Here is a 12,493-nt window from a genome sequence, read left to right on the forward strand (position 1 = left end):
CGGTATATAAGTCTTAAGTGCTATTATTATTGCTATTAAAGCACCGTGTATATATAAATAGGAACTATGCAAAGAGTTTGGAAACTGATCTATATTAAGAGAAAGAATACCCAGGAGTAACCCCTATTGTATTTATGAACCAATAATAGCTTGATCTTTTTCTCTGAAAACTGAAAAAGTTTTTAATGACTTTTTAAATCCTTCTAGAAGTCCATTAGCAACTGAATCAACCTTTTGACAATCTGAATGTTTGGGACAAGGGGGGGGGAGGAAATTAGCGGCGGTGTCGGCATCCGACTCTTTTGCCCTCCGCAAGTTGCTCTTGCTCAGGGGTAGGCAACCTCGGCTCTTTTATGACTCATGGACTTCAACTCCCAGAATTCCTGAGCCAGCTTGGCTGGCTCAGGAATTCTGGGATTTGAAGTCCATGAGTCATAAAAGAGCCGAGGTTGCCTACCCCTGCTCTTGCTCTTCCCGCGCGTCCCTTTTCAGCCACGCTCGCTCCGATCTCGAGGTCCAGCTGTCTCGTTACGTTCCGGCATGCTTTCCTCGTGGCCGCCAATCCCACCTGCCAGCGGGCGGCTGTGCCTTTAAGAAAAGGTTCCTTTCCCCTTCCCTACAATCGAAGGGAAGACCCACCTTAGCAACCACCGGCCAATGGCGTCTCTTCGCGAAAGGGAAGCGGGAACCAGCCTCCCGAGGCCTTAGCCAATCGGTAGCGGCGCGCGGGTGAATTCCAAAGGCTTCTTAACTCGCGAGATTGTGGCGCGAAGGCGCCGCCGCTGCGTTACTTTCTTTTCCCCCTCCGCTGATTTGTTCCTTGCTCCGCTCGCCGTCCTTTTCCCTTGCCGGACGAAGCGGAAGAGTCCCGCACATTCCGATTTTGTATTTGATGGGCCCTTCCTCAGCCTGGCCTGCCTACGTCCTTGGCTCTACGGTTTTCCTGCTCTCTAGATCCCGGAACGTGGAGAAATGTGCTCGGCTCCGTAAAATGAATTCTCCGGAAAAGTATTACATCGGACGGGTGACCAAGTGGCATTTGCAACGTTTTGCAGCAGAAATTTGTGCTGATTCAGCCAGAACTTGGGGGATGCCAGTAGCAGGGCAAGAGTGTGTAACTAAACTAACGCAGACACGTGGAAATCTGTGACCGCAGTTCTTCGAGGGTTCTCTGTACAAGCTTTTCTGTGCTGTTGTACTAATTTTATCTAAACATGAGAAGGCGAACCAAGGCTCAGATTCAAAGTGGGCTAATGCCTCCTTAAGTAACACCAGCTGCCTGCAATTAGTGCAGGTTCGCATCCCACCAGGCTCAAGGTTGACTCAGCCTTCCGTCCTTCCGAGGTAGGTAAAATGAGGACCCAGATTGTTGGGGGCAATTAAGCTGACTTTGTAATAATGCCGCTTGGGGTGTGTGTGAAAGCCCTAATAAGCAGGCATATACATAGAATGAAGGCTATTGCTAAGCACATTGGTTTGTGCTTAAATTGTAAGCCGCCCTGAGTCTTCGGAGAAGGGCGGGATATAAATGGGATTAAAATAAATAAATAAATAAAAAATAAAACCAGATCTTCGGAAGCTGCGGGCTTCTCCTTTCTGCATTAGAATGACTCTGCCTGTCTGGCAGTCTTCCTTAAGTCCCATCAAGTCGTTCACAACTCGCACTGATGCCCAAGATCGATTCTCTTCCAGATGATTCTTCTTTAGCTTTTTGGTCTCCCAGTGGTGGATTTCACCTTGTGGCTGGTGGTCACCTTCCAACTTTCCTTGCGTCAGTGGGCTTCTCCGGAGAGCCAGGTTTTTCCCCTAGACTAGTGTGTAAAATACAATAGTTTGAACATGATTATTTGTACCTCAAGAGAAAGTTCTGCGCTGATTCTTCGAAATAGGCTTTTCTAACTCCCCCCCCCCAGGCATAGTGGGCCCTCTTCTTGGCAAACAGACTCAAAACCACAACACCTAGTCCAGGGGTAGGCAACCTCGGCACTTTTATGACTCATGGACTTCAACTCCCAGAATTCCTGAGTCAGCATAGCTGACTCAGGAATTCTGGGAGTTGAAGTCCATGAGTCATAAAAGAGCCGAGGTTGCCTACCCCTGACCTAGTCAAAATAGACGCTACTTTGTAAATACTGTGTTTACATTGATTTCCTTAATATAATTAACAAAGTCTGTATGCAAAGATTTTGTATATCGGGACTTGATATTTTGTTTTTAGTTCCTCACGTGTTAACTTTTAATGCTCCTCTATAGACTTAATTTTCTGAAACACCCATTCAAAAATATTTTCCATTTAAAAAGAAAAGATTTATCTGGCTATCCAGAATTTACCTGGGAGCTGTCTTTCATAATCAAACTTTTGGATTCTGCTTGGGGGTGGGGGAAGGGTTTCTTAGCTCTTCATGGTTCCTGTGTTGTACATCAAAAGGTAGCTTGTTCCCATATTTTAATGTCATGGATCTGATAGATGAGACCAGTAAAAACAGAACTCCAAGGCAAGAGGTTTCCTTAAAGAACATATTTATTGGCTACAAAATATCGGCACAGTCAAAAGTGAAATGGAGACTGGAGTTCCCTGCCAAAGGTTACAATGTTACAAAGTTGAATTTCCCACCCCAGCACTATGTCACTAATCACATTCCCCAATAAACTACTTTGGCTGGCTTTCTAATGGAAGGCTCAGCCCTCCAAAACCCAGGCAGCAATGACCTTGGTTCCCACGGGACAATTTATTGTTTAGTCTAACCTTAAAATCACTCATCCCCCCTCCTATTACTGTGGAAACTGAAAACAAAGCAGAAATGGCTTCAGCCAAGATCGTTGCAATGTTGACACCTGTTTGAGCTGATGTAGTTCTAAAGGATTTTTCCTCTTTCCTCAGAGGTCTGCATCTCCATATATAAAAGGGAGAGAATCAGGAGCGGCTTTCATCTCCCATCCTTGAAAAGTCATGGAAAGAGAACTGCTATTGGCTCCTATAACAGCTCTGGAGATTGTGGGAGATCATCTTATAGCAGGTGAATATTTTACTTTTGCTACAATGGGAGACTAGAATCCCCACTTTCCCCCCATTTCTTGGGGATATGGTACATTGTCAGATGGGACAAATATGAAGCTTGCTAATTCAGGGTTAACAACCATTTCGCTGTAGGCTGGTTTTAGAGTCAGTTTTCTGCTAAGCTAAACCAAGATCACTCCCCTAACCAAGCAGAAGCTGACAAAATGTAGTAGCCTGTGATTAAAGCCTAAAACAAGAGGGAAAGCAAATAGAAATCCTACTTAGGATCAGTAAGAAATATGAAATACATTAATAGAATTCATAGGAATTTGGCAAGTACTGTATATTTATGTGGGTGGGCAATTCTGGGAAAAGGGACTGGTATTTTGCTAGCAGATGAAATATGCTGACTTGGCCTTCTGGTGTTCATCTTCCTTTAGGAGAAGGACCCAGCATAGGGGTATACAGTTTGAAGCCTGATGCCAACCCATCAGCAAGATGCTCCAAGCAGCTCCTTCAGAACTATACTGTCCATGGTATTAAGGAGCAGCGGAGTTTGAGCCCTAGAGATGACAAATCCTCAACCCTGGCTATCTTTGGAGGCAAAAGCTTTGTGGTTGTAAAGCTCAGCTTCCAGAACAGCTCAGTGGAACTCAGTGAAGTCTTTCCCTTCTGTGAGCTGCACGACTGGATCTGGGACCTGCAGTGGATGGAAGGCAGGACTCAGATGTCCAGCAGTGTAGCTGTGGCCTTGGGACACAATTCAGTGGCACTGTATGACTACGTCGGCCAGAGGGTTCTCCAAGAAGTGCACTGCCAAGAGAAGTGTATCCTCTACTCTGCCCTCTTGGTAGGGAGCTGCTGGGAGACGTTGGTTCTGGTGGCTGGCACAGTCTTTCATCAGTTGGTGATCTGGTGTGTGGCTGACCAGACAGATGACCAGACAGGAAGAATAAAGCCCCACAGCAGGATCGGTGGACACAGCGGGGTCATCTTCAGCATTTGCTTCCTGGAGAGCAAAGGCATCCTGGCCTCTGCCTCGGATGACAGGAGCGTGCGACTCTGGAGCATCTGTGACCTTAGAACACCTCCTGCTCTGGTCCCGTGCTTGCTGGTGTGCTACGGGCACCAGTCCAGAGTCTGGTCAGTAAGACTGCTAAGGGACTACATCATCAGCATTGGTGAGGATTCAGCCTGTCTTGTGTGGAACTATCAGGGGAAGATTGTCCACAACTTCAAAGGACACAAGGGTCAAGGACTCCGGGCAGTGGCTGTGGATGAGGAGCGAGACTGGGTGTTTACAGGAGGAACTGATTCGGGCATTAGACACTGGTGCCTCAAGGAAAGGAGCACCACTAGAAACAGGCTCTGGCAAATGAATTTTCCTTCCACTGACAGAAAAGGATCCCCCAGGGCCGTAAAACTGGTGGATGTAAACCATCTGCTGGTGATGACTGATGCCGGGGCTGTCTATTCCTGTGACTTGACTTCTGAAGCTTGGGCATTGCTCCTGGAGGACGCTGCTTATCAGTCTTACAGTCTCTTAGAAGTATCCAAGCTTGCCACTGGAGGCATTCTCTGTGCCATGGGCAATTTGTCAGGGAAGGTGAAAGTTTTTCCGTTCAGCAGTCCTGCACAAAGCAAGGAGTTAAACCTCTTTGAAGGGAAAGTGCACACTCTGACTTGGGCCGCAGATCCAAACCAGAACCCCAATACTTGCAGCCTCTTTGCCTCGGGCCCAACTGGGGCTTTATTGTGGTTGGAGGTCTCTTGGCACCTATTTGAGAGAATAACTGTGGTGGTAAAACAATGCTTCCTCCTGCCAGCCTGCAAGCAGCGATGGCACACCTGCATTGCTTTTTTGCCCCAGGGAGAATTTCTGCTTTGTGGCGACCGCAGAGGCTCTCTTATGATGTTTGCCTGCAAGCCAACTCTGGGAGTGGAAAAAGCACAAGGGGGAGGTGAACCTGGCAGCTCTACTTCAGAGATCACCTGTGCCTTGCCTGGATTTTCCTTCCCTATTGAAAGTGGAGAGCCCCACGCTGAGAGGCCCATATCTCTGCTTTTCGGGCTTCACGGGAAACAGGGGGTGACCTCCGTAACCTGCCATGGTGGCTTTATTTACAGCACAGGGAGAGATAGCTGCTATCGCCAGCTGCAAGTGCAGGATCGGCAGCTCCAAATGCTGAGGAAGCAAAAGCTTTGCAAAGACCTAGAATGGCTGGAAGACCTACGCTTTGGCCCTGATGGGAAGCTGAGGGTGCTGGGCTTCCACGCTACCCACTTTGTAATTTGGAGTGCCAGCAGCAGTGAGAGGCTCCTCTCCATTCCCTGCGGAGGTGGTCACCGCTCCTGGAGCTATGCCTGTTGCCTTTCCAGGGAGACCTTTGCGTATATCAAATCTGGGGGAATTTGGTTGCACCAAAACAAAGCCTCCAGTGGGCAGCGAATCCTGAAAGCAGCTCTGCATGGCAGGGGGTTGACATGCATGGGTCACATTGGTACCCTGGAAACCTCTGGGCGAGAAAAGATCAGCATTCTTGCTACAGGAAGTGAGGATAACACAGTGAGCATTCTCGCTTTTAATGTGCAAGCTCGCACCGTGACCCAGCTAGCGGCTCTTGGCGATCACATCTCCAGTATAAGAGCTCTGACTGTGGTCCAAAACGGCGCTAGTCAGCCTGAGAGGGAAAGGATCTCCGTGATGCTTTTTTCAGCTGGGGGGCGAGCCCAGATTGAGTGTTATCGATTAACACTCAGCCCTAAGCCTGATTCCAGCAGCAGTGTAGCCTGTCAGCTGGTTCATGTCGCGTCGCATCGCCTCGATGAGCATTGGGATTACAAGAAGAATAAGCACAAACTCATCAAGATGGATCCAGAAACCAGGTAGAAATAAATGGTCTTTCCCTATAATTGTATATTAGGACAACCTGAACTGGTGCTGTGACTGATCCCCATATACAAAGTATAAAACCTTGCTTAGCTTTGAGTCTAGACTGTTGATTCTCTTTTGTCATCAGCTCATTCAATACTTATACATGTGGTACAAGTAATCCTCATTTAATGATTGGTTGCAAGTGTTTTGACATTACAATGGAAAAGGTATTTATGACCCAATTTCAAAGTTCTGACAGCCACACACCTGCACAGGCGCACACATGCACACAGAGTGACGTGATTTCATTTTGGGCGCTTGGTAACTGGCTTGCATTTTTGGCCATTTGCAGTTGGCAGGATCGCAATTTTTGGTGTTTTTGCCAATTTGCAAGGTTTATCACCAGCTTCCGACATAAGATCATTGGATAAAATGGACTGATTTAATGACTGCCACAAAAATGTTGTAAAATGGAGCATGGTCGTGTGTTGACCTGCTTAATGGTTGTAACAATTTAGAACTATAATCTAGGCTCAGTTACAGTTGTAAGTCAAGACCTGCCTGTATCCATTTCTAATTGTCCTCCCAGTGTAATTTTCATGACCATTTGGTTTCTTTTTTCACAAATCAATCAGGTACTGCCTATAATAATAGCTGATCTATAGAAGCTTCATCAGTAAGTGGCAAAACCTATTGAGGTTCTAGGAGTTGCATCAAAACATCAAAACCACTGTGAGGTTTTCAAGCTGCTTTGTGGTTTGTCTAAAATCCTGCACACCCCAAAAAATTGATTGTCAGCAGAATTCTGCAAAATTGGATTTTGTCAGCAAACTTCTGCAAAGTTGGAGGGGTATCTGCAGCACACACACACACACACACACACACACACACACACACACACACAAGGAACATAGGGGAACTATCAGTCTTTCCTGAATAATCTTAAAACTGGTTTGAAAGGATATGAAAAGGGTCATATGATTTTTTTTTACCAAAATGTCTGAACATAAAGCTTTCTCCTCCAAATTTAAACCTTTGAAGTATGGAATGGCCCTGTATTCTGTGGAAGTAGTGATATTTAACACATAAATGTGTGCATACCTTGATTTTGCAGTTCCCCCATAGAACTTATGACCATGCAGTTGCACCATGCTGTGTGGAAAAAATCTGGAAGTCAAAAGTTCACACATCTTAAAATTACTGGGAAACACTGGCCTAGACTGCTAGACCAGATTTTTGTTCCAATTGTGGTATAGTATTTTTAGTGTGTGTCCAGTAAAGAGAACTGGTGATAGATACCAGATAGCAAGCAGCGTGCTATTTTTTAGCTTGCATATGCCTGCTTCTGTTCTGGAATACAAAGCTGGCAGCAAATGAACCAGAAGAAGTGACTGACTTGTGTGTTCCAGGTACATGTCTGTGGTGGTGCTTGCTAGGATAGAAGAGGCGGGATTGCCGAGTCCCTTGTGCTTCCTCGCTGCGGCTTGTAGTGATGGATCTGTCCGGTAAGGAAAATAATTCTGCTCCTCTTGTTGGTGATTGGGATGGTTGGAATGGGCTTTGCTTGTCAGAGCAAATACACCCAGAGATGGGGGAAGTAGGGCAAAAAAAGGACAAAGTGGGGCAGATGCTGTTTACTCCTATGAAGACTTTTCCCCACATTCAAGCAAGAAATAGGAAGTGTTAGATATTTAAAGAACGTATAAAACAGCCCATCTCACAGCAGTGACTCTAGGTCAGTCGTGGCGAACCTTTTAGAGATCGAGTGCCCAAACTGCAACCCAAAACCCACTTATGTATCGTTGGGTGCTGGGTGGGCGTGGCCCATTGGGTGGGTGTGGCTGCGGTGGTAATGGCAGACTGGATGGGACTGAAAAGTTCAATGAATCAATTCCAACTTTGCGAGATCTTTCCCCCCCCCCACGAAAAGTTGAAATTGATTGATTGATTGAATCTTTTCTCTTTTTTTGGCCCACAGCAGCGGAGGCCTAAAGCGAAAAGGTTTTATAAAACCCAGCTGAAGGCCTAGGATTGGGGCAACGGTGCGCGTGCCCGCAGAGAGGGCTCTGCATGCCACCTGTGACACGCATGCCATAGGTTCGCCACCACGGCTCTAGGTGATGTGCAAAGATTAAAATATCACAACAGTATAAATGCATGATACCTCAGGTTAAATAACCTTCCAAATAAAACCGCATCACCAGTCGAATTCATCTAATTATCTCTCTCAAAGCCTGGAGAAACAGCCATTCTTCAAAGCCTTACAAAAAGCTATCAGGAGTAGTTTCATCTGGATTTAAGATGGTTAAGGCTAAAACATGATAAGCAGTTGTAGGAACTGAGCATGTCTAGTTTAACAAAGAGAAGGACTAGGGGTAACATGATAGCAGTCTTCTAATATTTGAGAGGCTGTTGGAAAGAAGAGGGGGGACAACGTATTCTCCAAAGCATCTGAGGGCAAGACAAGAATGGATGGAAACTTATCAAAGAGATCCAACTTAGAACTAAGGAGAAATTTCCTGACAGTGAGAACAATTAACCAGTAGAACTGCTTGCCTTCAGAAGTCGTGGGTGCTTTGTCACTGGAAATTTTTAAGAAGAGGTTGGACAGCCATATGTCTGGAATAGTACAGGGTCTCTTGCTTGGGCAGGGGATTGGACTAGAAGACCTCCAAGGTCCCCTCCAATTCTATTATTCTGTATTCTGTATATCTGGGGTAGCTGGGGTGCAGTTCCAGAGCTATAGAGAAAGCATGGCTCCGGAATCCAACAAAATGGTGTTGTTTGGTGAAAGAGACCTGGAACACGCCCTTCCTGATAGACCTGGTGAGACAGGCAGAAACAGTGAGAGACTGCAAATCGCCTGGTCCTATGCCATGTTAGGCTTTATAGATGGTGACCTTGAACTAGATTCAGAAGCCTACATGGAGTCAGCATAGCTCACAGAGCAGCAGTGTTATATCAGCATATTAAGAGATACCCTGAAGAAAATGGGAGCTCTGTGTCCATTTGAGTGCCTTCTTTCCTTCTTTGGTAGACTGTTCCTGTTGCTTGAGAGTGCCAAGAAGTTGTGTCTTGTAGCAGAATCCTTTCACCATCAGCACTGTGTCCTGAAGGTCGAGGCGTTTGCCTACAAGATGGCTAGTGGGAGAAGGTAGGAAGAGCAGAGCAACGGCATGTGAGTGCCATCTCCCTTGGCCAGGAGATGCTTGCATGAAGTTTGTTTGGAGCAGAGAATCAGACTGGAGGACTGCAAGAACTAATTTTAGGAACATCTCTTTCTTTTATAGGAGACACTTTATGGGCAGTGCAGCCACTGATGGGAGCATTGCATTTTGGGACGTTACTGCTGCCCTTGGCCACATTGCAGCAATAGTAAAGACAGGAGACATTCAGATGAAACCTCTAGGTAGGTGTTGGCTGTCTTCATGGTGCAGCCTAAAGAAACGCCAGTGCATCCTCTGTCTTGTAAAGCTTCTCAGTTGGGGTTTCTGTTCATCTGAAGGTACAGCTGAGCATTTGGATTGTGTTCAACTATTTCTCTCCAATCTTGGGCCCTTTCAGTGTACTAGCTGTTTCTCATAATCCTCCCTGTCAGGGAGTTGCGCAACCGGTGCCCAAGTGGAGTCAGAGACGCTGACATGAATTTATAGTTTGATATAAATAAATATATTTTACATTTACATATACAGCGAACAAGATAGTCAGGCACATCACTACATCATGAGGTAAATCAGGAGTGTCAAACTGCCAGCCCTCGGGCCGGTTGCATCATGCGGAGGCCGCACCCACCCCAGCTCCGGCAGTGCTAAAAAAAAGTCACGATACATCGCGACACGTCGCGTGACGTGGTGAGTTGGACACCCGTGAGGTAAATCGTCAAGTAAATCTCAGAACAGCATATAGAGCACACAAGGAAAAAAAGGCCAGAAAAAGGGAAACTCCCATTTCTCACCCAGCAACCAATCATAACATAGATTGCTTCATGCAGGAGTCCACACACTCCCAACAGTCAACTACAACTGGGTGTTCTGGCCTATTATACACCTTACTGTTTCAGCTATTGAATTAAATATCTTAAGACTACCCCACCTTTCCAATTTAAAAAAAGAAACCCTGCCCAAGGAGCCAACAGTAAATCCTCTGCATAAAAATAACCAGCACCTCTGTTCTTTTCCAGCCCTGGAATCTCCAGTCCTGGCCATTCAGGCTCACAGCTGCGGTGTGAACAGCCTCCACATCCAGAAAACAGCCGAGACACGCTTTGTAGTGGTCAGTGGCAGTGACGATGGATCCATCTCTGTCCATGTTATCGATGTGAAGGCCGAAAGCGCTGTGGGCCAGGAGACCGCGGCCAGGGCTGGCGTCAAAGTGGTCAGAAAAGTATCGAGGCTTTGCGCTCACGCAGCTCACGTGACAGGAGTGAGGCTCCTCCACCTGAACTTCCTCCTTTCTGTGTCAGCGGACCAACGCTTGACACTCTGGAGCCTCTGTGAGGACAGCTTGTCTTTCGTAGGGAGCAAATTCTGCCACGTGGCTGATGTGGCCGCTCTGGAGTGTTGGGAAACTGAAGGACACAGTTATCGCGGTGTGATCTGTGGTCAGGGGTTGGAAATCCTTTCCTGGGGGCTGGATGTGCAAGGTAGAGAAATAACAGATGGGATCTGAAACAGCTTTATTCCACTGAAGTTCAGAAAACAAAGGAGGACAACAGCAGGGAACCAAAAGGAATTCTGCTTGTAACATCACTTGTAGCAGGGTGAAAGGCGGTTGTTGTCCTAATTTCACAAACCTTCTTAGAGGGTTTGGATCTCAGGTCCTGAGAAGACTGTCTCACCCACTTCACAGGGTTGTTGTTGTGGGGAACGTAGGAGGAGGAAGGTGTGTTGGATTTGTTCACTGCCTTGAGTTATTTGTAAAAACAATAAAGGCGGGAAATAAATAATAAATAGGCATTCCAGGGCAGTAGGACTTCCAGGGGCAGGAGAGAGGAGTACCGTGTGTGGGGTGTGTGTGTGCGTGTGTGTCCCCCAAACTCCAGTTTAGAACAAATGGCTCCCAGAATTAAGGACCTTTGCCCTTCCCCACGTATGCTAGACCTTCCCCATATATGCTAGACTATCTCCATTAAGCCCAATACTCAGTTAGGATTCTTCTTTCATCAGTTTACTTAGCCCTGACAGTTGTTGAGATACTGGGTAAGCGATAAGACCTATGCTGGGTAGCATCTTTCAGACCTGTACTTGATAATCCAGCATTTCATTCCTGGCTTGACTGTGGTTATGGATTCTCCAGAGCAAGATGCATATTTCATGACACAGCACGGTTATACCCAGATTCCTTTGGTCCACTTGGAACTAGCATAAGCAGCAGAATAATAACTTGATCCCTCCATTGAAAAACACTTAATTTTGCAGAGTCTTCCACACCTTACAGATGCTACTTGCTAATCCGGGATGCTACATTTCAATTCAAGTCCAGCCACAATTTGCTCCTGAACAAAATTAGGTTATCAACAAATAGGATCCCTGGAAATAAGTGGTAGTTCCCTTCAGTGGGTCGGTCTATGGCTCGCAGCTCACCTTGCCTACAGCAAGTGTCATTACTTACCCAGGTTGTATCATAAGGGCAAGTGTGACTTCTTCCTTTGGGAAGTGCCAGAACCAAACAAGAAATCACCCTGCTCCTGAAAGAAGCAGGTGGACAAGCTAGCTGGAAAAGACAGGGAAATCCCTAGTACACATGTGATTTTATCTTATCCAGGAGACCAAGGCAGCACATCTGGCATGTCCAGATGTTCAGCTATTGCTGATGAAGGAGAATCTGGACTTCAAGTCCAGCACTTTATAACTTACCATAAAGAAAAGTAGAGGAGAAAAATAATTTGGATCAGCTCAAAATTTAGTCCTCGAAAGTCTAACTTATCTAAGATTGGCTACAATGCAAATCACTCATTGGCCTGATGAAGCAGTGGCAGTAACTAATGTCTAACGTTGACCACATTTCCCCAAAGAAGATGCCAAACTCGCCGCCCTAGACAAAGAACTGTGATATCCATCAATCAATACTATCTGATGGACACAAAAAATGCCATTATGTGATGGGCACATTAGGAAAAAAAAGTATGAAATAAAAGTGGATAGCCCACATTTTATTGCATTACTTTGTTCTCCTTATAACGTTATGGTTCATGAGAGCAAGCTCTGCAGTCTGTCTCTGCTGATATAATCTCAACCTTCTTTCTCTTGTCTTTTCATAAGCCGTATATTTATTTTATTTATTTATTTATTTATTTTAATCCCATTTATATCCCGCCCTTCTCTGAAGACTCAGGGCGGCTTACAATTTAAGCACAAACCAATGTGCTTAGCAATAGCCTTCATTCTATGTATATGCCTGCTTATTAGGGCTTTCACACACACCCCAAGCGGCATTATTACAAAGTCAGCTTATTGCCCCCAACAATCTGGGTCCTCATTTTACCTACCTCAGAAGGATGGAAGGCTAAGTCAACCTTGAGCCTGGTGGGATGCGAACCTGCACTAATTGCAGGCAGCTGGTGTTACTTAAGGAGGCATTAGCCCACTTTGAATCTGAGCCTTGGTTCGCCTTCTCATGTT

The 12,493-nt window shown here is 46.0% G+C and overlaps 1 protein-coding gene across 1 annotated transcript; it reads left to right on the forward strand.

The window, feature by feature from the left end:
• Window positions 1–1,058: 1,058 nt before the first annotated feature.
• WDR6 (WD repeat domain 6) lies at window positions 1,059–12,454 on the forward strand. The gene is made up of 7 exons (XM_081318660.1): window positions 1,059–1,344; window positions 2,882–3,017; window positions 3,439–5,884; window positions 7,283–7,378; window positions 8,911–9,027; window positions 9,164–9,282; window positions 10,054–12,454. Exons 2-7 carry the CDS (start codon window positions 2,951–2,953, stop codon window positions 10,539–10,541), a joined length of 3,333 nt encoding a protein of 1,110 aa, XP_081174786.1. The 5' UTR covers window positions 1,059–1,344; window positions 2,882–2,950; the 3' UTR covers window positions 10,542–12,454.
• The last annotated feature ends 39 nt before the right edge of the window (window positions 12,455–12,493 follow it).

The sequence above is a fragment of the Vipera berus genome (genome assembly GCF_964194415.1).
Source record: "Vipera berus genome assembly, chromosome: 2".
Lineage (NCBI taxonomy): Eukaryota > Metazoa > Chordata > Lepidosauria > Squamata > Viperidae > Vipera > Vipera berus.